Source organism: Salmo salar, chromosome ssa16 (genome assembly GCF_905237065.1).
Source record: "Salmo salar chromosome ssa16, Ssal_v3.1, whole genome shotgun sequence".
In the NCBI taxonomy this organism is placed as follows: domain Eukaryota; kingdom Metazoa; phylum Chordata; class Actinopteri; order Salmoniformes; family Salmonidae; genus Salmo; species Salmo salar.
Window position 1 is genome coordinate 51,602,461 of NC_059457.1, and position 26,188 is coordinate 51,628,648.

Here is a 26,188-nt window from a genome sequence, read left to right on the forward strand (position 1 = left end):
ATCTGTAGACAGGGTCTGTAGACAGGGTCTGTAGACAGTGGTTCATCCTCAGCAGCAGGATTTTCTGCTACAGGTATTTCTAATGGAGAGCACATGGGCATTAGTTTACACACGTTATTCACAGCATTTATACTGGTGGAACATTCCACATACATACCCAGTAATAATACAATCATCATTGTTACCTACAATAGAAACTTGGAAACTTAAAACTTTGCAAAAGGAAAAGTATTTATTTTGTTTATGTTATGCAGGGATGCACACATAAACACATGTGCGTGTACCCACACACACACACACACACACACACACACACACACACACACACACACACACACACACACACACACACACACACACACACACACACACACACACACACACGTGCGCGCACAAACACACCTGAATAATCCTGTTTGGGAGAAGTGGAAGCAAATGGGTCTTCATCCTGACGCTCTGAGATCATTTCTGAAGAGGTCTGTGTGACTGAGGAGGTGGATGGCTTCTCATCCTCAGGCTCCGAGATCATTTCTGAAGAGGTCTGTGTGACTGAGGAGGTGGATGGTTCCTCATCCTGAGGCTCTGAGATCATTTCTGAAGAGGTCTGTGTGGCTGAGGAGGTGGATGGCTTCTCATCCTGAGGCTCTGAGATCATTTCTGAAGAGGTCTGTGTGACTGAGGAGGAGGATGGTTCCTCATCCTGAGGCTCTGAGATCATTTCTGAAGAGGTCTGTGTGACCGAGGAGGTGGATGGCTCCTTATCCTGGCCAGTGCCAGAGGGTGCTCCAAAATATTTCAGAAGTGCCCCTGAATTTGCATTAAAATACAGTATATGAGTCTGACAGCCTAAATACATTTGTTGCACAATTAAATATACATGTCATTATGCACAATTTATAAAACATTCAGAATAGGAACCAAATGAACCATACAACCTCCTTGGCTAATTCTAGGCATAAGACACCCCTGAAGACCCAATATATCACAAAAGATACAAAATATCAGCATAATATAGACATATTTTAAGTTAGCCTACAGCACTGGAAATTCCCCTTACTGAGCCCAGGACCTAGACAATACAATCACAGGAAACCTTTACGATGTCACCTCAATGAAAGTTAACCAAATCAATAATGTGCTCGTTAGGTTGTAATCGTTTTGCTGCAGGCTACACACGTTATCATGATGAAACTGTGTGAAATTATATCCAATGTTATGTAAGCTAGTTATTGAATATTGTCGCCCTATGTGTAATAGCATAGCAAAGCAACATAGGCTAACAACCATACGTTTTATACTAGCCTATTTCATTACATGCATAATATTATACTCATGAAGAGATGACATAGCTGCATACCTTTATCTTTTGCGCGTTTCTCCTCTTCTTTCCTTTTTTTCCTAAACTGGTCACTGATGGCTTAGACCTTTTCTTATCCGTTTGTGTTGATTTGGCATCAATACATTCCCCATCCGCCAACACTGTCAACCAAGAGTCAAGACTAAACCAATTCACCTTGGTGGTGTGCAGACTGGTTCTATATTATTCTTAACGATTTCGCACAAACCAGAAAAAAATGCTAACAATATGTCTGTGAAACTATATATTCACAGTATTATGAATGAATTGTGACTTATTTGGTAGCATTTCGTAGTGTGACTGATTTTACTAATTGCATTAGTACTGTACAAAGTTAGAGATGCACTATTTGATAGATTCCCCCGCTCCTCCTACCTCGGGATTCCAGTGGGGAGACCTGAGGTCAACCTACCCCTGTCCCCCTCCCCATCTCGTACTTCTGAGTGGGAGACCTTCCCAGGCAGTAGCCTGCCTAGCTCACAAACCAGAATCAGGGCGCCCACTGCGACAAGGTTAATATACCCACAGTCCCACACGGTGACATGATATCATTGACATGACGTGCAAATGAGCGATAGAAAACCGATCGCGCAAATGTCACCATTCCCCCCCAGAAATTGCAAGATTACACCCTGGGCGACTGCCCATGTCGCCCATACCTACATCTGCCACCGTGCACATCGTTACAACACTGTACATAGACATAATATGACATTTGAAATGTCTTTATTATTTTGGATCTTCTGTGAGTGTAATGTTTACTGTTAATTTTTGTTCTTTATTTCTCTTTTGTTTATTATCTACTTCACTTGCTTTGGCAATGTTAACATATGTTTTCCCATGCCAATAAAGCCCTTAAATTGAATTGAATTGAATTGAGGGAGAAGGTGAGAAAGTGAGAAAGAGAGAGAACCCTTCAGCACCAGCAGGTGGCAGCATTGTCAAGATATTAGCAGGCTTTGTATGAAATGTATGAAATGTATGAAATGTATGAAATGAAAAAACCAACCAACACCGTAACAGAGGTAGGTTACTAAACATTTGTATAATACTTTGAATAGAACATTATCAAACAGGCTCTACATTCTCACTGGCAGTAGGATTGTTATCGTAGGCTGTGAGGTTTCTATTATTCAAATCCAATGAGAAGGGAAGGGTTCAGATGAAGAATTTTTTTTTTAATAATAATAATAATAATATATATATATATATATATATATAGTACCAGTCAAAGTTTGGACACATATTCTCTCAACCAGCTTCATGAGGAATGCTTTTCCAAAAGTCTTGAATGAGTTCCCACATATGTTGAGCGCTTTTTCTTCACTCTTTTTAATTTTTTAAATCTTTATTTAACCAGGCAAGTCAGTTAAGAACAAATTCTTATTTACAATGACGGCCTACCCCCCGGCCAAACCCCCCAGGCAAACTCTCAATTGCGCGCCGCGCTATGGGAATCCCGATCACGGCCGGTTGTGACACAGCCTGGGAATGAATTGGGTTGAGGTCGGGGGATTGTGGAGGCCAGGTAATCTGCACTCTATCACATGCAGCACTCTATCATTCTCCTTCTTGGTCAAATAGCCCTTACACAGCCTGGAGGTGTGTGTTTGGGTCATTGTCCTGTTGAAAAACAAATGATAGTCCCACTAAGCGCTAACCAGATGGGATGGTGTATCGCTGCAGAATGCTGTGGTAGCCATGCTGGTTAAGTGTGCCTTGAATTCTAAATGAATCACAGACAGTGTCACCAGCAAAGCACCATCACACTTCCTCCATGCTTCACGGTGGGAACCACACATGCGGAGATCATCCGTTCACCTACTCTGCGTCTCACAAAGACACGGCGGTAGGAACCAAAAATCTCACTTTTGGACTCATCAGACCAAAGGACAGATTTCCACTGGTCTAATGTCCATTGCTCGTGTTTTTTGGCCCAAGCAAGTCTCTTCTTCTCATTGGTGTCCTTTAGTAGTGGTTTCTTTGCTGCAATTTGATCATGAAGGCCTGATTCACACAGTCTCCTTTGAACAGTTGATGTTGAGATGTGTCTGTTACTTGAACTCTGTGAAGTATTTATTTGGGCTGCAATCTGAGGTGCAGTTAACTCTAATGAACTCATCCTCTGCAGCAGAGGTAACTCTGGCTTTTCCTTTCCTGTGACAGTCCTCATGAGAGCCAGTTTCATCATAGCGGTTGTTGGTTTTTGCGACTGCACTTGAAGAAACTTTCAAAGTTACTGAAATATCTGCATTGACTGAGCTTCATGTCTTAAAGTAATGATGGACTGATGTTTCTCTTTGCTTATTTGAGCTGTTCTTGCCATAATATGGACTTTGTCTTTTATCAAATAGGGCTATCATCTATATACCACCCCTCTCTTGTCACAACACAACTGATTGGCTCAAATGCATTAATAAGGAATGAAATTCCACAAATTAACTTTTAACAAGGCGCACCTGTTAATTGAAATGCATTCCAGGTGACTACCTCATGAAGCTGGTTGAGAGAATGCCACGAGTGTGCAGATCTGTCATCAAGGCAAAAGGTGGCTACATTGAAGAATCTCAAATCTATTTTGATTTGTTTAACACTTTTTTGGTTACTACATGATTCCATATGTGTTATTTCATAGTTTTGATGTCTTCACTATTATTGTAAAATGTAGAAAATAGTAAAAATAAAGAAAAACCCTGGAATGAGTTGGCGTGTCCAAACTTTTGACTGATACTGTATATATATGTACACACACACATATTAATATATTTATAAGAATTTATATATATACACACATACACATACACACATACACATACACATACATATACATATATACATACACACATATATATATATATATATATATATATATATATATATATATATATATATATATATATATATAACCTGCTGGTGGTGAAGGGTTCTCTCTCTTTCTCACTCTCTCACACTCCACTTTTTCAAACAAAAGTGGCGTTCAAGGCTGTCATTAATTCATCCCCCACCAGCTACAAATAATAATGTGAAAGTTGACATTTAATGTCCCAGACTTGATTCAACAGAGAATAGAGGACACTTGAGTAAGGTAGAAAATATGCAGGCATGTTCATTAGAATAACTCACAGATCAGATCAGTATGAGGCTAGTTTGCATTAAATAGCTCCAGCAAAAAATAAATGTCAATATATCACCTACAAATCAACCTGTGTCAAAGAGTTGGAGTAGGAGCCTGAGAAAGATCAATCCCGCCCACTGAAGTCATGCGGTTGTGTTTCTGTTTAGGCCTGTCCTACTGTTTAGACCTGTCCTACTGTTTAGACTTGCGATTTTGACACTGACAGCGTTCATGTTGGACTACAGTCACACTCCTAGTCAAAGTGAATGCGACCGACGAGCTCATTTTAAGCCACCGACTGTAAGTGGCCGGTGACTTGTGCGTACTGGAAGGGGACTTGGGGGGAAGCTGATAGCGTATTCCGTTTCCCCCCCTGCTTCGAGGAAATGGAGATTACATCGGAGGAAAAAGCCCAGGAACGCAGGTGAGGGACTGGGTGGGGAGTCGGCTAACCATGCTAGCTAGCTAATCAAGTTTGCATGTTGATGCTTGTTAGCTAAAGTTAGCTTAGTCGACTAGCTCGTTGACTACATTTTGGATGTTTACGAATACAAACATCTGAAATAGAATTTTAAAATGTTTTCCTCAGTTCAGTACCATGTCACGTCCAATAATACCTCATATATTTGCTAGCTAGTTAGCTAAACTAGCATTAGCTAGATGACGCTTAACTAACTAACTAGCTAGCTAGCTAACGTTAGTTAAATAGCTACTTAACTAGCATACTCTCGAAGGAACGGGCAATGTTTTTGGTATGGCAAATTGCTGCTTACCCAAAGGGGTAGCTGTTTTATAGAATTTACATTGCCGGGGTTAATGAATAATTCTTTGTGTTTGCAAGACAGGCGCCTAGCTAGCTGACTGAGGTCATACGGCAGTCTTTGCTATTTGATTGACTGGGGTTTAGTCTACAGGGTTTAGTCTACAGTGTTATCTATGTATGACGCAGGGATTTACAGTCAATAAATGATCAGTTTATGTAACTTGGCAGCTAACCAACACCACATTTGTACATTGTTCTAAGACCAGGTTGTTAGCAACAAGCCACCTCTGTTTGCTAAGTTTTGGGAAGAGGCTCAGTCCACACTATAGCAACAACAGTTACCCATGTTGTATTAACTGCCGATCAAAACAATCCTTTTCGTGCTTTCCACAACAGACAGACCTTATTGTATGTAATGTACCATGCTACACTATATATCTCACACACACACACAAAAGTATGTGGACACCCCTTCAAATATTTCAGCTATTTCAGCCACAGCTGTTGCCGACGGCTGTGTAAAATCGAGCACTCAGCCGTGCAATCTCCATAGACAAACATTGGCAGTAGAATGGCCTTACTGAAGAGCTTAATGACGTTCAATGTGGCATCATCATATGATGACACCTTTCCAACAAGTCAGTTCGTCCAATTTCTTCCCTGCTAGAGCACTCACTACTGATTTCCAAACTGCCTCTGGAAGCAATGTCAGCACTAACAGAACTGTTAGTTGGGAGATTCATGAAATAGGTTTCCATGGCAGAGCAGCCACACGCAAGCCTGAGATCACCATGCGCAATGCCAAGCGTCGGCTGGAGTGTTGTGAAGCTCACCGCCATTTGACTCTGGAGCAGTGGAAACGCTTTCTCTGGAGTGATGAATCACGCTTCACCATCTGGCAGTCCAACGGACGAATTTGGGTTTGGCGGATGGCAGGAAAACGCTACCTGCCCAAATGCATAATGCCAACGCCAACTGTAAAGTTTGGTGGAGGAGGAATAATGGTTTGGGGCTGTTTTTCATGGTTTGGGCTAGGCCCCTTAGTTCCAGTGAAGGGAAATCTTAATGCTACATTCTAGACATTTCTGTGCTTCCAACTTTGTGGCAACAATTTGGGAAAGGCCCTTTCCTATTTCAGCCCCAGTGCACAAAGTGAGGTCCATACAGAAGTGGTTTGTCAAGATCGGTGTGGAAGAACTTGACTGGCCTGCACAGAGACCTGACCTCAACCCCATCGAACACCTTTGAGATGAATTGGAACGCTGACTCCCTAATCGTCCAACATTAGTGCCCGACCTAACCAATGCTCTTGTGGCTGAATGGAAGCAAGTCTGCACTCACATAACAGGTAGTCAGCCTGCCACGCAGTTTCCTCGTTGATGTAATCGGCCGTAATCTGCATCCAAAAAGGCCGACTACCGATTTGTTATGGAAACTTGAAATCGGCCCTAATTAATTGGCCATGCCGATTAATTGGTCCACCTCTAATTACAGCAACACATAATTCCTAACTTGTTTATTGAACTACACAGATATGTAGGTAGGAACTAGGGGCCCATGCCTCTCCTCACTGCCCTGTTGTTGACGTTTTCTTTGATCTGTGTGACTGCTTGGGAGATTGGACGACTCTATAATCACTGACCGACGACTCCAGTAGTCATGAAGCAGTGACACACATACACACTAACACCACCACCTCCTCCTGTAAAACTATAGCAGGGAGAATGTGTTTGTCCCATGTTCTGGCCTTTCTCTGGTTTAAAATGTCATGTTGATTTGATTAGAACAGTCCATGGTTGAACTCGTGGTAGTCCTCACTAAAGGTACTGCTGTCTTAGCACACTGAAAGAGCCTGTAATGGTCATGAATGTAACGTTGTTTACTCCACACAGCCTATTTCACATCCATAAGACTGACCAACCATTTCTCTCAACCGCATCTCCTGAATCAAATTAGATTTATTTTGTTATTGAACCTGAATGGGATGTTTCAGGCCTCATTTCTGGCATACTTCGCTCCAGATTTGAGTCATGAGAAGACCCAAGACTTTCGTGTGTGTGTGTGTGTGTGTGTGTGTGTGGGGAGAGAGAGAGAGAGAGTGAGGGAGAGAGAGAGACTGTGTGTGTGAGGGAGAGAGAGAGACTGTGTGTGTGAGGGAGAGAGAGAGACTGTGTGTGTGAGGGAGAGAGAGAGTGTGAGGGAGAGAGAGAGAGAGAGTGTGTGTGTGAGGGAGAGAGAGAGTGTGAGGGAGAGAGAGAGAGAGAGTGTGTGTGTGAGGGAGAGAGAGAGTGTGTGTGTGAGGGAGAGAGAGAGTGTGTGTGAGGGAGAGGAGAGAGAGGTGTGTGCGAGTGAGGGAGAGGGTGTGTGCGAGGGAGGGAGAGGGTGTGTGCGAGGGAGGGAGAGGGTGTGTGCGAGGGAGGGAGAGGGTGTGTGCGAGGGAGGGAGAGGGTGTGTGCGAGGGAGAGAGAGAGGTGTGTGTGTGTGAGGGAGGAGAGAGGGAGAGAGTGTGTGTGTGTGTGTGAGGGAGGGAGAGAGTGTGTGTGTGTGTGAGGGAGAGAGAGTGTGTGAGGGAGGGAGAGAGTGTGTGAGGGAGGGAGAGAGTGTGTGAGGGAGGGAGAGAGTGTGTGTGAGGGAGGGAGAGAGTGTGTGAGGGAGGGAGAGAGTGTGTGTGAGGGAGGGAGAGAGTGTGTGTGTGTGGGAGGGAGAGAGAGTGTGTGTGTGAGGGAGGGAGAGAGAGTGTGTGTGTGTGAGGAAGGGAGGGAGAGAGAGTGTGTGTGTGTGAGGGAGGGAGAGAGTGAGTGTGTGTGTGTGGGAGGGAGAGAGTGTGTGTGTGGGTGGAGAGAGTGTGTGTGTGAGGGAGGAGAGAGTGTGTGTGTGAGGGAGGGAGAGAGTGTGTGTGTGTGTGAGGGAGGGAGAGAGTGTGTGTGTGTGTGGGAGAGTGTGTGGGTGTGTGTGTGTGTGGGTGTTGGGGGAGAGTGTGTGTGTGTGTGTGTGGGGGAGTGTGTGTGTGTGGGAGGTGTGTGTGTGGAGAGAGTGTGTGTGGGAGAGTGTGTGTGGGTGTGGGAGAGTGTGTGTGGGAGAGTGTGTGTGTGTGTGGGAGAGTGTGTGTGTGTGGGAGAGTGTGTGTGTGTGGGAGAGTGTGTGTGAGGGAGGGAGAGAGAGTGTGTGTGTGTGTGTGTGAGGGAGGGAGAGGTGTGTGTGTGTGTGTGTGTGTGAGGGAGAGAGAGAGTGTGTGTGTGAGAGGGAGGGAGAGAGGGAGTGTGTGTGTGAGGGAGGGAGAGAGAGAGTGTGTGTGTGGGAGGGAGAGAGTGTGTGTGTGTGTGGAGAGATTGTTGTGAGGGAGGGAGAGAGAGTGTGTGTGAGGGAGGGAGAGAGTGTGTGTGTGTGTGGGAGAGTGTGGTGTGTGTGTGTGGGTGTTTGGGGAGAGTGTGTGTGTGTGTGTGTGGGGAGAGTGTGTGTGTGTGTGTGTGTGGGAGAGTGTGTGTGTGTGGGTGTGTGGAGAGTGTGTGTGTGTGGGAGAGTGTGTGTGTGGGAGAGTGTGGGGGAGTGTGTGAGTGTGTGTGGGAGAGTGTGTGTGTGTGTGGGAGAGTGTGTGTGTGTGGGAGAGTGTGTGTGTGTGGGAGAGTGTGTGTGTGGGAGAGTGTGTGTGAGGGAGGGAGAGTGTGTGAGGGAGGGAGAGTGTGTGAGGGAGGGAGAGTGAGTGTGTGAGGGAGGGAGAGTGTGTGTGTGTGTGTGAGGGAGGGAGAGTGTGTGTGTGTGTGTGAGGGAGGGAGAGAGAGTGTGTGTGTGTGTGTGTGAGGGAGGGAGAGAGTGTGTGTGTTGTGTGTGTGTGTGTGTGTGAGGGAGGGAGAGTGTGTGTGTGTGAGGGAGGGAGAGAGTGTGTGTGTGAGGGAGGGAGAGAGTGTGTGTGTGTGTGAGGGAGGGAGAGAGTGGTGTGTGTGTGTGTTTGAGGGAGAGAGTGTGTGTGTGTGTGGGGAGAGTGTGTGGGGAGAGTGTGTGTGGGAGAGTGTGTGTGTGGGAGAGTGTGTGTGTGGGAGAGTGTGTGTGTGGGAGAGTGTGTGTGTGGGAGAGTGTGTGTGTGGGAGAGTGTGTGTGTGGGAGAGTGTGTGTGTGTGTGTGGGAGAGTGTGTGTGTGTGTGTGGGAGAGTGTGTGTGTGTGTGTGAGAGTGTGGGAGAGTGTGTGTGGGAGAGTGTGTGTGGGAGAGTGTGTGTGTGTGTGTGTGTGTGTGTGTGTGGGTGTGTGTGTGGGGGGTGTGTGTGTGTGTGGCCTCTTGGTTTTATGAATTTGGGATCTACTGTCCCGGAGTCTGTTGACGACTGTCCCGGAGTCTGTTGACGACTGTCCCGGAGTCTGTTGACGACTGTCCCGGAGTCTGTTGACCTCTCTCGGGTATGTGGGATGAAATCGTCCCTCCTAGTCAACAGCCAGTGGAATCGAGTGGCGCGATATTCAAATACCTTAGAAATGCTATTTCTTAAATTTTTCAAACATATGACTATTTTACACCATTTTAAAGACAAGACTCTCGTTAATCTAACCACATTGTCCGATTTCTTAAAAAAGCTGGTTTTTGATATAAATATGAACTTGATTGAACAAAACATGCATGTATTGTATAACATAATGTCCTAGGAGTGTCATCTGATGAAGATCATCAAAGGTTAGTTCTGCATTTAGCTGTGGTTTTGGTTTTTGTGACATTATATGCTAGCTTGAAAAATAGGTGTCTGATTATTTCTGGCTGGGTACTCTGCTGACATAATCTAATGTTTTTCTTTCGTTGTAAAGCCTTTTTGAAATCGGACAGTGTGGTTAGATTAAAGAGAGTCTTGTCTTTAAAATGGTGTAAAATAGTCAATGTTTGAGAAATTGAAGTAATAGCATTTCTAAGGTATTTGAATATCGCGCCACGGGATTCCACTGGCTGTTGACTAGGTGGGACGTAGCCCAGAGAGGTTAACAACTGTCCCGGAGTCTGTTAACAATAAGCCTAGGTGATTTCTTTCTCAACAAGCTGACCAATAGAATAGGACGGTGAACTTTTTTTTTTACTACGGTGGGGGGGATTGTAGATTGACAGGCTAGTAATTCTGCTGTTTGTTTAATCGTCTTGTTGTCTGAGAAAGTTAATACGGACCATTCTTCTAACATCTTCAAAGTGCTCATCAGGAATTCGTTGCGTCGTCGATTGTATTTTGTTGTTGTTAATATGATTTCTGTCATTCTCAACACCGTGGGTGGACGCCCTAATCAGGTTACGCACCCAATGCATATGGGTCCGGTAAATTTCTCAAATATCCGTTAAATTTAAAATGCCCGGTGCCACATTTTCCGAACAGAAACCCTGGTGTGGTCGTAGTGTGTGGGGAAGAGACTGTGTCGCTTCCAGCTACAGTAGCTGCTGACTTGGAGGAAAAAGAAGGAAGTCCTGGAAATGAGCTTGTCTGTTGTGTCTCAAGTTTTAATGTCATGTGTCATGAGTAACAGTGAAATGCCTTTTCTTGCAACCTTCAAACCCAACAACGCAGCAATCAATATAGAACAAAAACACACTAGAAATAAATAGAACATGAGAAAGTAAGAAGCTACATACAGGGTCAGTACCATATTAACAATGTACAGGGATACTGTAGAGGTAGGTATGTATAGGGGTAAGGTGACTATATACAGGGTCAGTTCAGTACCATATTAACAATGTGCAGGGATACTGTAGAGGTAGGTATGTTTAGGGGTAAGGTGACTATATACAGGGTCAGTACCATATTAACAATGTACAGGGATACTGTAGAGGTAGGTATGTTTAGGGGTAAGGTGACTATATACAGGGTCAGTACCATATTAACAATGTGCAGGGATACTGTAGAGGTAGGTATGTATAGGGGTAAGGTGACTATATACAGGGTCAGTACCATATTAACAATGTGCAGGGATACTGTAGAGGTAGGTATGTATAGGGATAAGGTGACTATATACAGGGTCAGTACCATATTAACAATGTACAGGGATACTGTAGAGGTAGGTATGTATAGGGGTAAGGTGACTATATACAGGGTCAGTACCATATTAACAATGTACAGGGATACTGTAGAGGTAGGTATGTATAGGGGTAAGGTGACTATATACAGGGTCAGTCAGTCCATATTAACAATGTGCAGGGATACTGTAGAGGTAGGTATGTTTAGGGGTAAGGTGACTATATACAGGGTCAGTACCATATTAACAATGTACAGGGATACTGTAGAGGTAGGTATGTATAGGGGTAAGGTGACTATATACAGGGTCAGTACCATATTAACAATGTGCAGGGATACTGTAGAGGTAGGTATGTATAGGGATAAGGTGACTATATACAGGGTCAGTACCATATTAACAATGTACAGGGATACTGTAGAGGTAGGTATGTATAGGGATAAGGTGACTATATACAGGGTCAGTACCATATTAACAATGTACAGGGATACTGTAGAGGTAGATATGTATAGGGGTAAGGTGACTATATACAGGGTCAGTACCATATTAACAATGTGCAGGGATACTGTAGAGGTAGGTATGTTTAGGGGTAAGGTGACTATATACAGGGTCAGTACCATATTAACAATGTACAGGGATACTGTAGAGGTAGGTATGTTTAGGGGTAAGGTGACTATATACAGGGTCAGTACCATATTAACAATGTACAGGGATACTGTAGAGGTAGGTATGTATAGGGGTAAGGTGACTATATACAGGGTCAGTACCATATTAACAATGTACAGGGATACTGTAGAGGTAGATATGTATAGGGGTAAGGTGACTATATACAGGGTCAGTACCATATTAACAATGTGCAGGGATACTGTAGAGGTAGGTATGTATAGGGGTAAGGTGACTATATACAGGGTCAGTTCAGTACCATATTAACAATGTACAGGGATACTGTAGAGGTAGGTATGTATAGGGATAAGGTGACTATATACAGGGTCAGTACCATATTCAGTACCATATTAACAATGTACAGGGATACTGTAGAGGTAGGTATGTATAGGGATAAGGTGACTATATACAGGGTCAGTTCAGTACCATATTAACAATGTACAGGGATACTGTAGAGGTAGGTATGTATAGGGGTAAGGTGACTATATACAGGGTCAGTACCATATTAACAATGTGCAGGGATACTGTAGAGGTAGGTATGTATAGGGGTAAGGTGACTATATACAGGGTCAGTACCATATTAACAATGTACAGGGATACTGTAGAGGTAGGTATGTATAGGGGTAAGGTGACTATATACAGGGTCAGTTCAGTACCATATTAACAATGTACAGGGATACTGTAGAGGTAGGTATGTATAGGGGTAAGGTGACTATATACAGGGTCAGTACCATATTAACAATGTACAGGGATACTGTAGAGGTAGGTATGTTTAGGGGTAAGGTGACTATATACAGGGTCAGTACCATATTAACAATGTACAGGGATACTGTAGAGGTAGGTATGTATAGGGATAAGGTGACTATATACAGGGTCAGTACCATATTAACAATGTACAGGGATACTGTAGAGGTAGGTATGTATAGGGATAAGGTGACTATATACAGGGTCAGTACCATATTAACAATGTGCAGGGATACTGTAGAGGTAGGTATGTTTAGGGGTAAGGTGACTATATACAGGGTCAGTACCATATTAACAATGTGCAGGGATACTCTAGAGGTAGGTATGTATAGGGGTAAGGTGACTATATACAGGGTCAGTACCATATTAACAATGTACAGGGATACTGTAGAGGTAGGTATGTATAGGGGTAAGGTGACTATATACAGGGTCAGTACCATATTAACAATGTGCAGGGATACTGTAGAGGTAGGTATGTATAGGGATAAGGTGACTATATACAGGGTCAGTACCATATTAACAATGTACAGGGATACTGTAGAGGTAGGTATGTATAGGGGTAAGGTGACTAGGCATCAGGATATATGATAAACAGAGTAGCAGCAGCTAAATGATGATTGTATGTGAATGCGTGTGTGAAGAGTCAGTATAAATGTGTGTGCATGTTTTGTGTGTGTTAACGTGAGTGTGCAATTCAAAAGAAATACGAAGGTCAATTCAGTCCGTGTAGCCATTCTGTTAGCTATTTAGCAGTCTTATGGCTTGGGGATAGCAGCTGTTCAGGAGTGCCTTGGTGTCAGACTTGATGCACCAGTGCCGCTTGCTGTACGGAAGCAGAGATAAGTCTATGGCTTGGGTGTCTGATGGTATTCCGGGCCTTCCTTCCACACCGCCTGATATAGAGGTCCTGGGTGGCAGGGAGCCCGGCCCCAGTGGTGTACTGGGCTGTCCGTACTAGAGATGAAATGGTATGAACATTTCATATCACGATTATAGTGACCAAAATGATCACGGTTATCCTTATTATCAAGATTATCACGGTTATCAGTGTTATCACGGTTATCAGTATTATCACGCTTATCAGTATTATCACGGTTATCAGTATTATCACGGTTATCAGTGTTATCACGGTTATCAGTATTATCACGGTTATCCATATTATCAGTATTATCACGGTTATCAGTGTTATCACGGTTATCAGTATTATCACGGTTATCAGTATTATCACGGTTATCAGTATTATCAGTATTATCACGGTTATCAGTATTATCATGGTTATCAGTATTATCACGGTTATCAGTATTATCACGGTTATCAGTATTATCACGGTTATCCATATTATCAGTACTATCAGTATTATCACGGTTATCAGTATTATCACGGTTATCAGTATTATCACGGTTATCAGTATTATCAGTATTATCACGGTTATCAGTATTATCACGGTTATCCGTATTATCAGTGTTATCACGGTTATCAGTATTATCACGGTTATCAGTATTATCACGGTTATCAGTATTATCCGTATTATCACGGTTATCAGTATTATCCGTATTATCACGGTTATCAGTATTATCAGTACTAATAGTATTATCACGGTTATCAGTACTATCACAGTATTGTTCAAATGTGCTGGAAATGTTCAAAAACTATTGATACACTGAAATCATTTCACCAAGTTTTATATGAAAAGCAACAAATAAAATTAGCAGCATTATGCACTCTTTGTGTGCATAAACATTCAAATAATAACATTAAAGATGTGGCCATGTAGGTTTCCGTAGTGCAGGTTTTAATGAACACAACCTTAAGTAAGCAAATGTGCATATAAAAGCAACACAAGTGAAGCAATGTGCATGTAAGGACAATACAACCATATGTAAACACATCCAATGTGCAGGTGATGACATTAAAATAACACAAAATATGTCAACAAATCAAATGAACAGCACTGATTTGTATGTCCGTTCTCTCCTTCATAAAGAAATAAGGTGCTGCTTGACATAAATACAGGAGTCTATAGTGTTTCTCCCGTTGGAACACTTTTACAACCAAGTCGACATCTGCGGGATTTTAAATGAACAGAATGTGTTGGTTGGGTGACTAAACTACATCACGTGTTATCGTGTGCAATGGGCGAATAGAGTCTCCAGACACACAACGCATACAGCAGCAGAACAACCTGTAGTGTTGTTACGAGAGTAGGTAACACTTAAAGATTCAGTTTACATTATTGACAAGCTATTAGCAAGTTAGACAGACAAACCATGACATTTTCCCCCTTTCCGAAGTCCCTACATCATGCATTGAGCTAGAAGTTAACTTGCCTTCCATTCGCTATAAAGTAGTGGGTGGTGGTCACGAAGATGACTCAAGAGATTAAGTGTTGCCCCCTTTTGCAGGCAATTTATTTTTGCATGTTCTGCGGACAGAGTGACCATCATTGATTTAATTTTCCCTCAGCACTCTTGTAAAACCCAAAATACGACCACACTTCAGATTTGGTCATCTTACAAGGCTGAAAAATCTCCTGAGAGCTGTCACTGGCTTCCGCCATGTTTTCACACACAACAAAACCCCACGTTGCGCCTGCGTCATACTGTTGCTAACTTTGGTTGATGCTGGACAGTATTTACCGTGAGTTTTTCAAACCGTGGTAATCAAACACGGTTTTAATGATAATTAAACTTGAAACGGTAATACCAACCATGGGGAATTTTACCTTGGTTTATCGTGAAACCAGTAACCGTTTCATCCCTAGTCCGCACTACCCACCTAGCGCCATGTGATCAAGTGCGATGCTGTTGCCATACTAAGCAGTGATGCAGCCAATTAAGCTTCTCTCAATAGTGCAGCTGTTGAACTTTGAGGCTTTTAGGACTCATGCCAAACCTTTTCAACTTCCTGAGGGGTAAGAGGCACTTTCGCTCCTTCTTCGACTGTTTGTGAGTCGTCCATTTTTAAGTCCTTAGCGATTTGGACACTGAGGAACTAGAAGCTCTTGACCCGCTCGATGTGGATGGGGGGCCTGCTCGCCCACCCCCCCATTCCATTCCTGTAGTCCACGATCAGCTCCTTGGTTGTTGTCCCGGCACCACACTGCCAGGTCACTGACCTCCTCCCTGTAGACTGTCTCGTCGCCGGGGTTAGGCCTACCACTGTCGTGTCATCAGGAAACTTGATGGTTTTGGAGTTGTGTGGCCATGCAGTGGTGGGTGAACAGGGAGGTGAACAGGGAGTACAGGAGGGGAGTAAGCACACACCCCTGTGGGGCCTACGTGTTGAAGGTCAGAGTGGTGGTGGTGATGTGGCCGGTCAGGAAGTCCAAGATCCAGTTGCATAGGGTGGTGTTCAGTCCCAGGGTCCTAAGCTTGATGACGAGCTTAGAGGGGGCAATGGTGTTGAACACTGAGCTGTTGACAGAGAAAGCAGCGTTCTCACATACACTATATGTACAAAAGTATGTGGACAGCCAATCAAATCGAGCACGCAGCCATGAAATCTCCATAGACAAACATTGGCAGTAGAATGGCCTTACTGAAGAGCTCACTGACTTTCAACATGGCACCGTCATAGGATCCCACCTTTCCAACAAGTCAGTTCGTGAAATCTCTGCCCTGCTAGAGCTGCGCCGGTCATCTGTAAGTGCTGTTATTGTTAAGTGATAACGTCTAAAAGCAGCAGCGGCTCAGCCGTGAAGTGGTTGGCCACACAAGCTCACAGAACGCGTAGAGCGTAAAAATCGCATGTCATCGGTTGCAATACTAACTACTGAGTTCCAAGCTGCCTCTGGATGCGAAGTCAGCACAATAACTGTTAGTCGGGAGCTTCATGAAATGGGTTTCCACGGCCGAGCTTCCTCACACAAGCCTAAGATCACCATGCGCATTGCCATGCGCCGGCTGTAGGGGTGTAACGCTCGCCGCCATTTGACTCTGGAGCAGTGGAAACGCTTTCTCTGCAGTGATGAATCACGCTTCACCATCTGGCAGTCTGACGGACAAATCTGGGTTTGGTGGATGCCAGGAGAATGCCTCCTGCCTGAATGCATAATGCGAACTGTAAAGTTTGTTTGAGGAGGAATAATGGTCTGGGGCAATTTTTCATGGTTTTCATGGCCCCCTGAAGGGAAATCTTAATGCTACAGCATGCAAAGAATCAAAACTTTTCTGTACTTTCAACTAGAGGTCGACCGATTAATCGGAATGGACGATTAATTAGGGCCGTTTTCATAACAATTGGAAATCTGTATTTTTGGACACCGATTTGGACAATTTTTTAAATATTTTTTTTACACCTTTATTTAACTAGGCAAGTCAGTTGAGAACACATTCTTATTTTCAATGACGGCCTAGGAACGGTGGGTTAACTTCCTTGTTCAGGGGCAGAACGACAGATTTTTACCTTGTCAGCTCGGGGATTCATTCTTGCAACCTTACGGTTAACTAGTCCAACGCTCTAACCACCTGCTTTACATTGCACTCCACGAGGAGCCTGCCTGTTACGCGGATGCAGTAAGAAGCCAAGGTAAGTTGCTAGCTAGCATTAAACTTATCTTATAAAAAAATTATCAATCATAATCACTAGTTAACTACACATGGTTGATGATATTACTAGTTTATCTAGCCTGTCCTGCGTTGCATATAATCGATGCGGTGCGCATTCGCGAAAAAGGACTGTCGTTGCTCCAACGTGTACCTAACCATAAACATCAATGTCTTTCTTAAAATCAATACACAAGTATATATTTTTAAACCTGCATATTTAGTTAATATTGCCTGCTAACATGAATTTATTTTAACTAGGGAAAATGTGTCACCTCTTGCAACAGAGTCAGGGTATATGCAGCAGTTTGGGCCGCCTGGCTCGTTGCGAACTGTGTGAAGACTATTTCTTCCTAACAAAGACAGCCAACTTTGCCAAACGGGGGATGATTTAACAAAAGCGCATTTGCGAAAAAAGCACAATCGTTGCACGACTGTACCTAACCATAAACATCAATGCCTTCCTTAAAATCAATACACAGAAGTATATATTTTTAAATCTGCATATTTAGCTAAAAGAAATCCAGGTTAGCAGGCAATATTAACCAGGTGAAATTGTGTCACTTCTCTTGCGTTCATTGCACGCAGAGTCAGGGTATATGCAACAGTTTGGGCCGCCTGGCTCGTTGCGAACTAATTTGCCAGAATTTTACGTAATTATGACATAACATTGAAGGTTGTGCAATGTAACAGGAATATTTAGACTTAGGGATGCCACCCGTTAGATAAAATACGGAACGGTTCTGTTTTTCACTGAAAGAATAAATGTTTTGTTTTCGAGATGATAGTTTCCGGATTCGACCATATTAATGACCTAAGGCTCGTATTTCTGTGTGTTTTATTATATTATAATTAAGTCTATGATTTGATAGAGCAGTGTGACTGAGTGGTGGTAGGCACCAGCAGGCTCGTAAGCATTCATTCAAACAGCACTTTCGTGCGTTTTGCCAGCAGCTCTTCGCAATGCTTCGAGCATTGCGCTGTTTATGACTTCAAGCCTATCAACTCCCGAGATTAGGCTGGTGTAACTGATGTGAAATGGCTAGCTAGTTAGCGGGGTGCGCGCTAATAGCGTTTCAAACGTCACTCGCTCTGAGACTTGGAGTAGTTGTTCCCCTTGCTCTGCATGGGTAATGCTGCTTCGAGGGTGGCTGTTGTCGATGTGTTCCTGGTTCGAGCCCAGGTAGGAGCGAGGAGAGGGACGGAAGTTATACTGTTACACTGGAAATACTAAAGTGCCTATAAGAACATTACATTTAAGTCATTTAGCAGACGCTCTTATCCAGAGCGACTTACAAATTGGTGCATTCACCTTATGATATCCAGTGGAACAACCACTTTACAATAGTGCATCTAAATCTTTTAAGGGGGGGGGTTAGAAGGATTACTTTATCCTATCCTAGGTATTCCTTAAAGAGGTGGGGTTTCAGGTGCCGTTCCCTTCACAGCTCCGTAGGCAATCACCATGGTCTTGTAGCGGATGCGAGCTTCAACTGGAAGCCAGTGGAGAGAGCGGAGGAGCGGGGTGACGTGAGAGAACTAAGAACATCCAATAGTCAAAGGTATATGAAATACAAATCGTATAGAGAGAAATAGTCCTACAATTCCTATAATAACTACAACCTAAAACTTCTTACCTGGGAATATTGAAGACTCATGTTAAAAGGAACCACCAGCTTTCATATGTTCTGAGCAAGGAACTTAAACATTAGCTTTCTTACATGGCACATATTGCACTTTTACTTTCTTCTCCAACACTTTGTTTTTGCATTATTTAAACCAAATTGAACATGTTTCATTATTTGAGGCTAAATTGATTTTATTGATGTATTATATTAAGTTAAAATAAGTGTTCATTCAGTATTGTTGTAATTGTCATTATTACAAATAAATGTAAAACAATCGGCCGATTAATCGGTAGCGCCCCTTTTGGGCCTCCAATAATCGGTATCGGCGTAAAAAAAAAAATCATCGGTCAACCTCTACTTTCAACTTTGTGGCAACAGTTTGGGAAAGGCCCTTTCCTGTTTCAGCATGGAAATGCCCCCGAGCACAAAGCGAGGTCCATACAGAAATAGTTTGTCGATCAGTGTGGAAGAACTTGACTGGCCTGCGCACAGTCCTGACCTCCACGCCATCGAACACCTTTGGGATGAACTGGAACGCCACTGCAAGCCAGGCTTAATCACCCAACATCAGTGCCCGACCACACCAATGCTCTTGTGGCTGAATGGAAGCAAGTCCCTGCGGAAATGTTCCAACATCTAGTGGAAAGCCTTTCCAGAATAGTGGAGGCTGTTATCAAATCAAATGTATTTATATATCCCTTCTTAAATCAGCTGATATATCAAAGTGCTGTGCAGAAACCCAGCCTAAAATCCCAAACAGCAAGCAATGCAGGTGTAGAAGCACGGTGGCTAGGAAAAACACCCTAGAAAGGCGAAAGCCTGGTTCCTCTCTAGGTTATGAGGGGTGGCCAGTCCTCTTCTGGCTGTGCCGGGTGGAGATTATAACAGAACATGGCCAAGATGTTAAAATGTTCATAGATGACCAGCATGGTCAAATAATAGTATTCACAGTGAACAGGTCAGGGTTCCATAGCCGCAGGCGGAACAGTTGAAACCGGAGCAGCAGCACGGCCAGGTGGACTGGGGACAACAAGGAGTCATCATGCCAGGTAGTCCTGAGGCATGGTCCTAGGGCTCAGGTCCTCCGAGAAAGAGAGAATTTGAGAGAGCATACTTAAATTCACACAGGACACTGGATAAGACAGGAAAAATATAAGACTGTCCCTAGCCCCCCGACACAAACTACTGCAGCATAAATACTGGAGGCTGAGACAGGAGGGGTCATGGCAGCAAAGGGGGGGACCAACTCTATATTAATGCCCATGATTTAAGGAATGAGATGTTCGACTAGCAGGTGTCCACATACTTTTGGTCATGTAGGTATTCCTCTTATCGAGGTGGGTGCTTGCGAACTAATCTGCCCATACTCTGAGAACACGCCCTGGAATAACGTCTTACCCCCCCCTGTCCTTGCGAGTGTTTTCCTGATTTAAAAACATTACTCACGTCGGCCTCAGAGATCGAGATCACCCAGTCCTCTGGGTTGGAAGAGGCAAATCCCTCCCCCTCTTGATTTCCCTGACTCTACTGTCCTGTCTGCTCTGTGAATGGAGAATCCATCAACTTGGATAGCCATGGGGGGGGGGATGTATCTTGTCCAAAAGCCATGAGAATATTACAGTTACGAGAGTTCCGTTGGTAGCAAATCCTCGATCGGAGGTCATCCATTTTATTATCGTGACTCCCCCTCTTTTGAAGTTGAATCTGGGTACATTGGCAAATAGAAGGGAGGGAAGAGATGGACAGTTTTCTCTAAGCATTAATCTCCCCCTCTTGTGCCTCTGTAATGCCAGCATTTTCCTCTTCTCGGAATTATATAAACGGCCCAGGGCAATGAGTTGAAGCCGCAATCAGGGTATGCAACTGCCTATCTGATGTTCAAAAGTTCTTGTCGGTTATATGAAATGATGGTGAATTACATTTTCATGAAAATAAAGTAAGGATAAATGGCACAAGAATCACAAAATAGAAAATAGCGAAGTTGGGTAGGAGCTCGCGAAATGGCTGCCGTCCACTACGGCGTCAAAGGGATTTTGGGGTCAGCCTGATTTTTATCTCACTATCAAATTCACCTTTGTTTCTCCTGCTTTCTCCATTCACTCACTCAGAATAACAATATACACTGAGTATACCAAACATGAACACCTTCCTAATACTGAGTTGCATCCCTTTTTGCCCTCAGAACAGTCTCAATTCATCAGGGCAGGGACGCTACAAGGTGTCGAAAGCGTTCCACAGGGATGCTGGCCCATGTTGACTCCAATGCTTCTCACAGTTGTGTCAAGTTGGCTGGATGTCCTTTGGTGGTAGACAATTCTTGATACAAACATGAAACTGTTGAGTGTGAAAAACACAGCAGTGTTGCAGTTCTTGACACAAACCGGTGCATCTGGCACCTACTACCAAATCCCGTTCAAAGCACTTTTAATATTGTCTTGCCCATTCATCCTCTGAAATGGCACATGTACACAATCCATGTTTCTATCATCTCAAGGCTTAAACATCCTTCTTTAACCTGTGTCTCCTCCCCTTCATCTACACTGATTTTGAAGTGGATATAACAAGTGACGTCAATAAGGGATCATCACTTTCACCTGGTCAGTCTATGTCAGGGAAAGAGCAGGTGTTTTTAATGTTTTGTTTACTCAGTGTATTTAATACTGTTGTTTTAAGAGTTTACTATTACCTGTGGAGATTGTCGCCCACATCACCTTGGCTATGTAGGCTAGAGCTATCGTCTTGGATGCTCTGCACGGTCACTATGTTGTACCGAAGACATCCAACTACTACTTCCTCAACCATTAGGAAACACTTCTTTTCTAATAAAATCTCGGCTAACTGCAGTGTTAATGACTTCCTCAGGAGGCTTTTCTGTGGCACCAGGAAGGCGAACTCTGGAAAAAAAAACACCACCGCATGATGCTGCCACCACCATGCATCACCATAGTGATGGTGCAAGGTTTCCTCCGGACGTGATGCTTGGCATTCAGGCTAAACAGTTGATTCTTGGTTTCATCAAACCAGAAAATCATTTTCTCATGGTCTGAGAGTCTTTAGGTGCCTTTTTTGGGGCAAACTCCAAGCGAGCTGTCATGTCTTTTACTGAGGAGTGGCTTCCATCTGGCCACTACCATAAAGGCCTGATTGGTGGAGTGCTACAGAGATGGTTGTCCTTCTGGAAGGTTCTCCCATCTCCACAGAGGAACTCTGGAGCTCTGTCAGAGTGACCATCGGGGTTCTTGGTCACCTCCCAGACCAAGGCCTTTCTCCCCCGATTGGTCAGTTTGGCTAGAAGAGTTTTGGTGATTCCAAACTTCTTCTATTTAAGAATGATGGAGGCCACTGTGTTCTTGGGTACTTTCAATGCTGCAGAAATGTTTTGGTACCCTTCCCCAGATCTGTGTGTACACAAAATCCTGTCTCGGAGTTCTACGGACAATTCCTTCGACCTCATAGCTTGGTTTTTGCTCTGACATGCACTGTCAACTGTGGGACCTTATAGGTGTGTGCCTTTCCAAATCATGTCCAATCAATTGAATTTACTATAGGTGGACTCCAATTTGTAGAAAAATCTCAAGGATGATCACTGGAAATTTTGAGTGTCATAGTAAAGGGTCTTAATACTTATGTAAATAAAGTATTTCTGTATTTAAGTTTTAATACATTTGCAAACATGTCTGAACCTGTTTTCGCTTTGTCATTATGGGGTATTGTGTGTAGATTGCTGAGGATTTTGATGTATTTAATCAATTTTAGAATAAGGCTGTGACGTCACAAAATGTGGAAAAAGTCCAGGGCTCTAAATACTTTCTGAATGTACTGTTTGTCTATGGTCTGCATATACTATAGCTACTTAGCCTAGTACAATACATCTCATTGGGTGCTGTAAATGCAGTCCACAGCCAGTAGTTTGTAGTCACCATGGTTTGTTTGGGGTCATTGCACAGTCAAATCAAATTTTATTTGTCACAGGTGCCAAATACAACAAGTGTAGACCTTACAGTGAAATGCTTACTGACAAGCCCTTAACCAACAATGCAGTTTTAAGAAAAGTAGTTTGTTATGGCAGTATTTGATTGTATGGTCGTGGTTTTCTTCTCTGGCAGTCACTTGGTGCAAACATTTATCTCTCTGCTCAACCTTCTGCTTTTGAGTGTTTTGGGGGGGGGCACGAGTTCATTCAAACCTGACTTCTCTCTGGGTTTTTTCTCCCTCTCCTTTTCTCTCTCTCTCCCCCTCCAGGAGGGAACACTGGAAGCTGCTGTCCAGTCTGAAGACCACGGTGGAGGGTCTGGTGTCCAGCAGCAACCCCAACGTGTGGTCTCGCTACGGGGGTCTGCAGAGGCTGCACAAGGACATGAACCACATCCTCAGCCACGGCCTCAAGCACGAGCAGGTCAGGCCTCGGGAATGACTACTCTTCTACTCTTGTCATTTTGTGCTTTTTTGAGAAAAGCTTTGTGTACACAAGGCACTTATTATTTGGCTGTTTTCCAGACGCTCTATCATATTATTGCCCTGGAGCATCTGCTCAATGGAAGTTCTGCTTTTCTTCCTTGCATTTTCTTTGAGGCAGGGTGCAAAAGAGCTGCTGAGAATGAACACATCATAATTGTACTGCTTTTTCTCCGATTCTATTTAGCAATTTTTTTTTATCCTGTAAGATAAGCCTCATACCAATGTCATTGTACTGTAGTAAAAGGCTGGTTTTGCGTTGCAGGTGTACTACAAGCAGAAAGACTACTGGCCCTTTGTGTGGCGTGTTCGCTACGTCAGCCCTCACCTGGCCTCTCATGTAGAACAGGTATGTCCTCTACGTCAGCCCTCACCTGGCCTCTCATGTAGAACAGGTATGTCCGCTTTGTCAGCCCTCACCTGGCCTCTCATGTAGAACAGGTATGTCTGCTTTGTCAGCCCTCACCTGGCCTCTCATGTAGAACAGGTATGTCAGCCCTCACCTGGCCTCTCATGTAGAACAGGTATGTCCTCTACGTCAGCCCTCACCTGGCCTCTCATGTAGAACAGGTATGTCCGCTTTGTCAGCCCTCACCTGGCCTCTCATGTAGAACAGGTATGTCAGCCCTCACCTGGCCTCTCATGTAGAACAGGTATGTCCTCTACGTCAGCCCTCACCTGGCCTCTCATGTAGAACAGGTATGTCCTCTACATCAGCCCTCACCTGGCCTCTCATGTAGAACAGGTATGTCCGCTTTGTCAGCCCTCACCTGGCCTCTCATGTAGAACAGGTATGTCCGCTTTGTCAGCCCTCACCTGGCCTCTCATGTAGAACAGGTATGTCCTCTACGTCAGCCCTCACCTGGTCTCTCATGTAGAACAGGTATGTCAGCCCTCACCTGGCCTCTCATGTAGAACAGGTATGTCCTCTACGTCAGCCCTCACCTGGTCTCATATGTAGAACAGGTATGTCCTCTACGTCAGCCCTCACCTGGCCTCTCATGTAGAACAGGTATGTCCTCTACGTCAGCCCTCACCTGGCCTCTCATGTAGAACAGGTATGTCCTCTACGTCAGCCCTCACCTGGCCTCATATGTAGAACAGGTATGTCCTCTACGTCAGCCCTTACCTGGCCTCTCATGTAGAACAGGTATGTCCTCTACGTCAGCCCTCACCTGGCCTCATATGTAGAACAGGTATGTCCGCTCCGTCAGCCCTCACCTGGCCTCATATGTAGAACAGGTACGTTATCTCCTTCCAATGAAAATTCACCCCGTGTATATTATGGTGGATCCAGTACAGTTTGTTGTGACCACAGACAACTGCATCCCAAATGGCACCCTATTCCCTACTTAGTGCACTACCTTATGAGCCCTGGTCAAAAGAAGTGCACTCAGTAAGGAGTAGGGTGACACTATGAGGCCTGGTCAAAAGAAGTGCACTAAGTAGGGAATAGTGGGCCACTATGAGGCCTGGTCAAAAGAAGTGCAATGTATAGGGAATTGGGTGCCACTATGACGCCTGGTCAAAATAAGTGCACTAAGTAGGGAATAGGGTGCCACTGAGGCCTGGTCAAAAGAAGTGCACTAAGTGGGGAATAGGGTGCCACTGAGGCCTGGTCAAAAGAAGTGCACTAAGTAGGGAATAGGGCACCGTTTGGGATGCATGTGTTGTTTCATCCCTGTGGTTTGGGACATTTTAAACAATGCAGTGTTTAGTCATTATGTAGCCAAATGATAAGTAGTGGTGCTAATTTGATGCTAAATCTGAGCTGGTAGGTCCACGGTTGACAATGAGTTTAAAAAGAAGCACTGACAATGACTATACACTTTCACACAGTAACGTTCTTACTAGGGTCATACCTCATCAACAACCTTGTCAACCTCTGCTGCTCTCTTAATGATCTCAGCTACACCTTTTTACATTGGCACAGACGGCACAAACCGATCTCAGACCAGGCTACTGTTACATACCAAACAGATCTCAGACCAGGCTACTGTTACATACCAAACAGATCTCAGACCAGGCTACTGTTACATACCTGTCGTGTCTTTGGCTATGCCGGATTAAGTGATATGACATGCTAACCTATAAAATTCTTTCTCTGTAATTAATATTACCTGATTAAGCTAATCATGTAAATGTAATTAACTAGAAAGTCGGGGCACCACGGAAGAACGTTTATAGAGCTGTTATCTTCCGAATAAACTATTAAAATACTTAGTAATATTTTACATCGATAGCAGTCAATATTAACCCTTATCTTATTTTCAGTCTCATAATGAAAGTTGTAAATTCTTGGCTATCTTCACGAACCCTGGCTAACAAGTTGAATCAGCAATACAAAATTGGGTTTAATTATTTATTTACTAAATACCTAACTAATCACACAGAATTACAAATACACAGAATACAGATGATGTCATACAGAAAACGTCCCGGTAGACGGAACAGATATGACGGCTGGTTACACAAAGGAAAGGGGGTTGGGCTTGAATGAAAGAGCGGGAAGATTTAGGAACAGAGGAACAGCAGCTATGCTATCGTAAATACATTATCTTATGCATTCTAAATTACCGCCCATTTGGAAAAGGAAAATGCAATAAATATTTACTCTGAGCTGCGCTTCGGTAGGTTGGTCGTAGATGCTGGCCGGGTTGGCCAACAGATCTTCCTGTCCTCGGAAGAATGTCTCTGGTGGTACATTGGATACGTGGTGGTATCTTCGTCCGTCTGTTAGACTGGATCCGTCGTCTGTCCTTTCCTAGCCCACGTCCACAGCGGCCGCTGCTAACTCAACGGCTAGGAAGTAGCACTTCTGTAGTGAATAAGCTCAAAGTTCATACCAGTTCATACCATAGCTCACGCCGAGGTTGGCTTAGTTCTGTTCTTGACATGTGTGTCCTTCTAACGTAGAGGCTGCAGACCTCCCGTACTGGAACAACCTG

At 43.9% G+C, this 26,188-nt stretch overlaps 1 protein-coding gene across 3 annotated transcripts in view; it reads left to right on the top strand.

Moving 5' to 3' along the window:
- Nucleotides 1-4,596: 4,596 nt before the first annotated feature.
- The window catches only part of rubcn (rubicon autophagy regulator), a 67,097-nt gene continuing 45,505 nt past the window's right edge, over nt 4,597-26,188 (top strand). For all 3 annotated transcript variants that reach the window (XM_045697401.1, XM_045697402.1, XM_045697403.1), the window contains exons 1-3: nt 4,597-4,896; nt 23,028-23,181; nt 23,506-23,589. In XM_045697401.1, the coding sequence (XP_045553357.1) occupies nt 4,859-4,896; nt 23,028-23,181; nt 23,506-23,589 (276 nt within the window). In that variant the 5' untranslated portion in view covers nt 4,597-4,858. The remainder of the gene's footprint in view (nt 4,897-23,027; nt 23,182-23,505; nt 23,590-26,188) is intronic.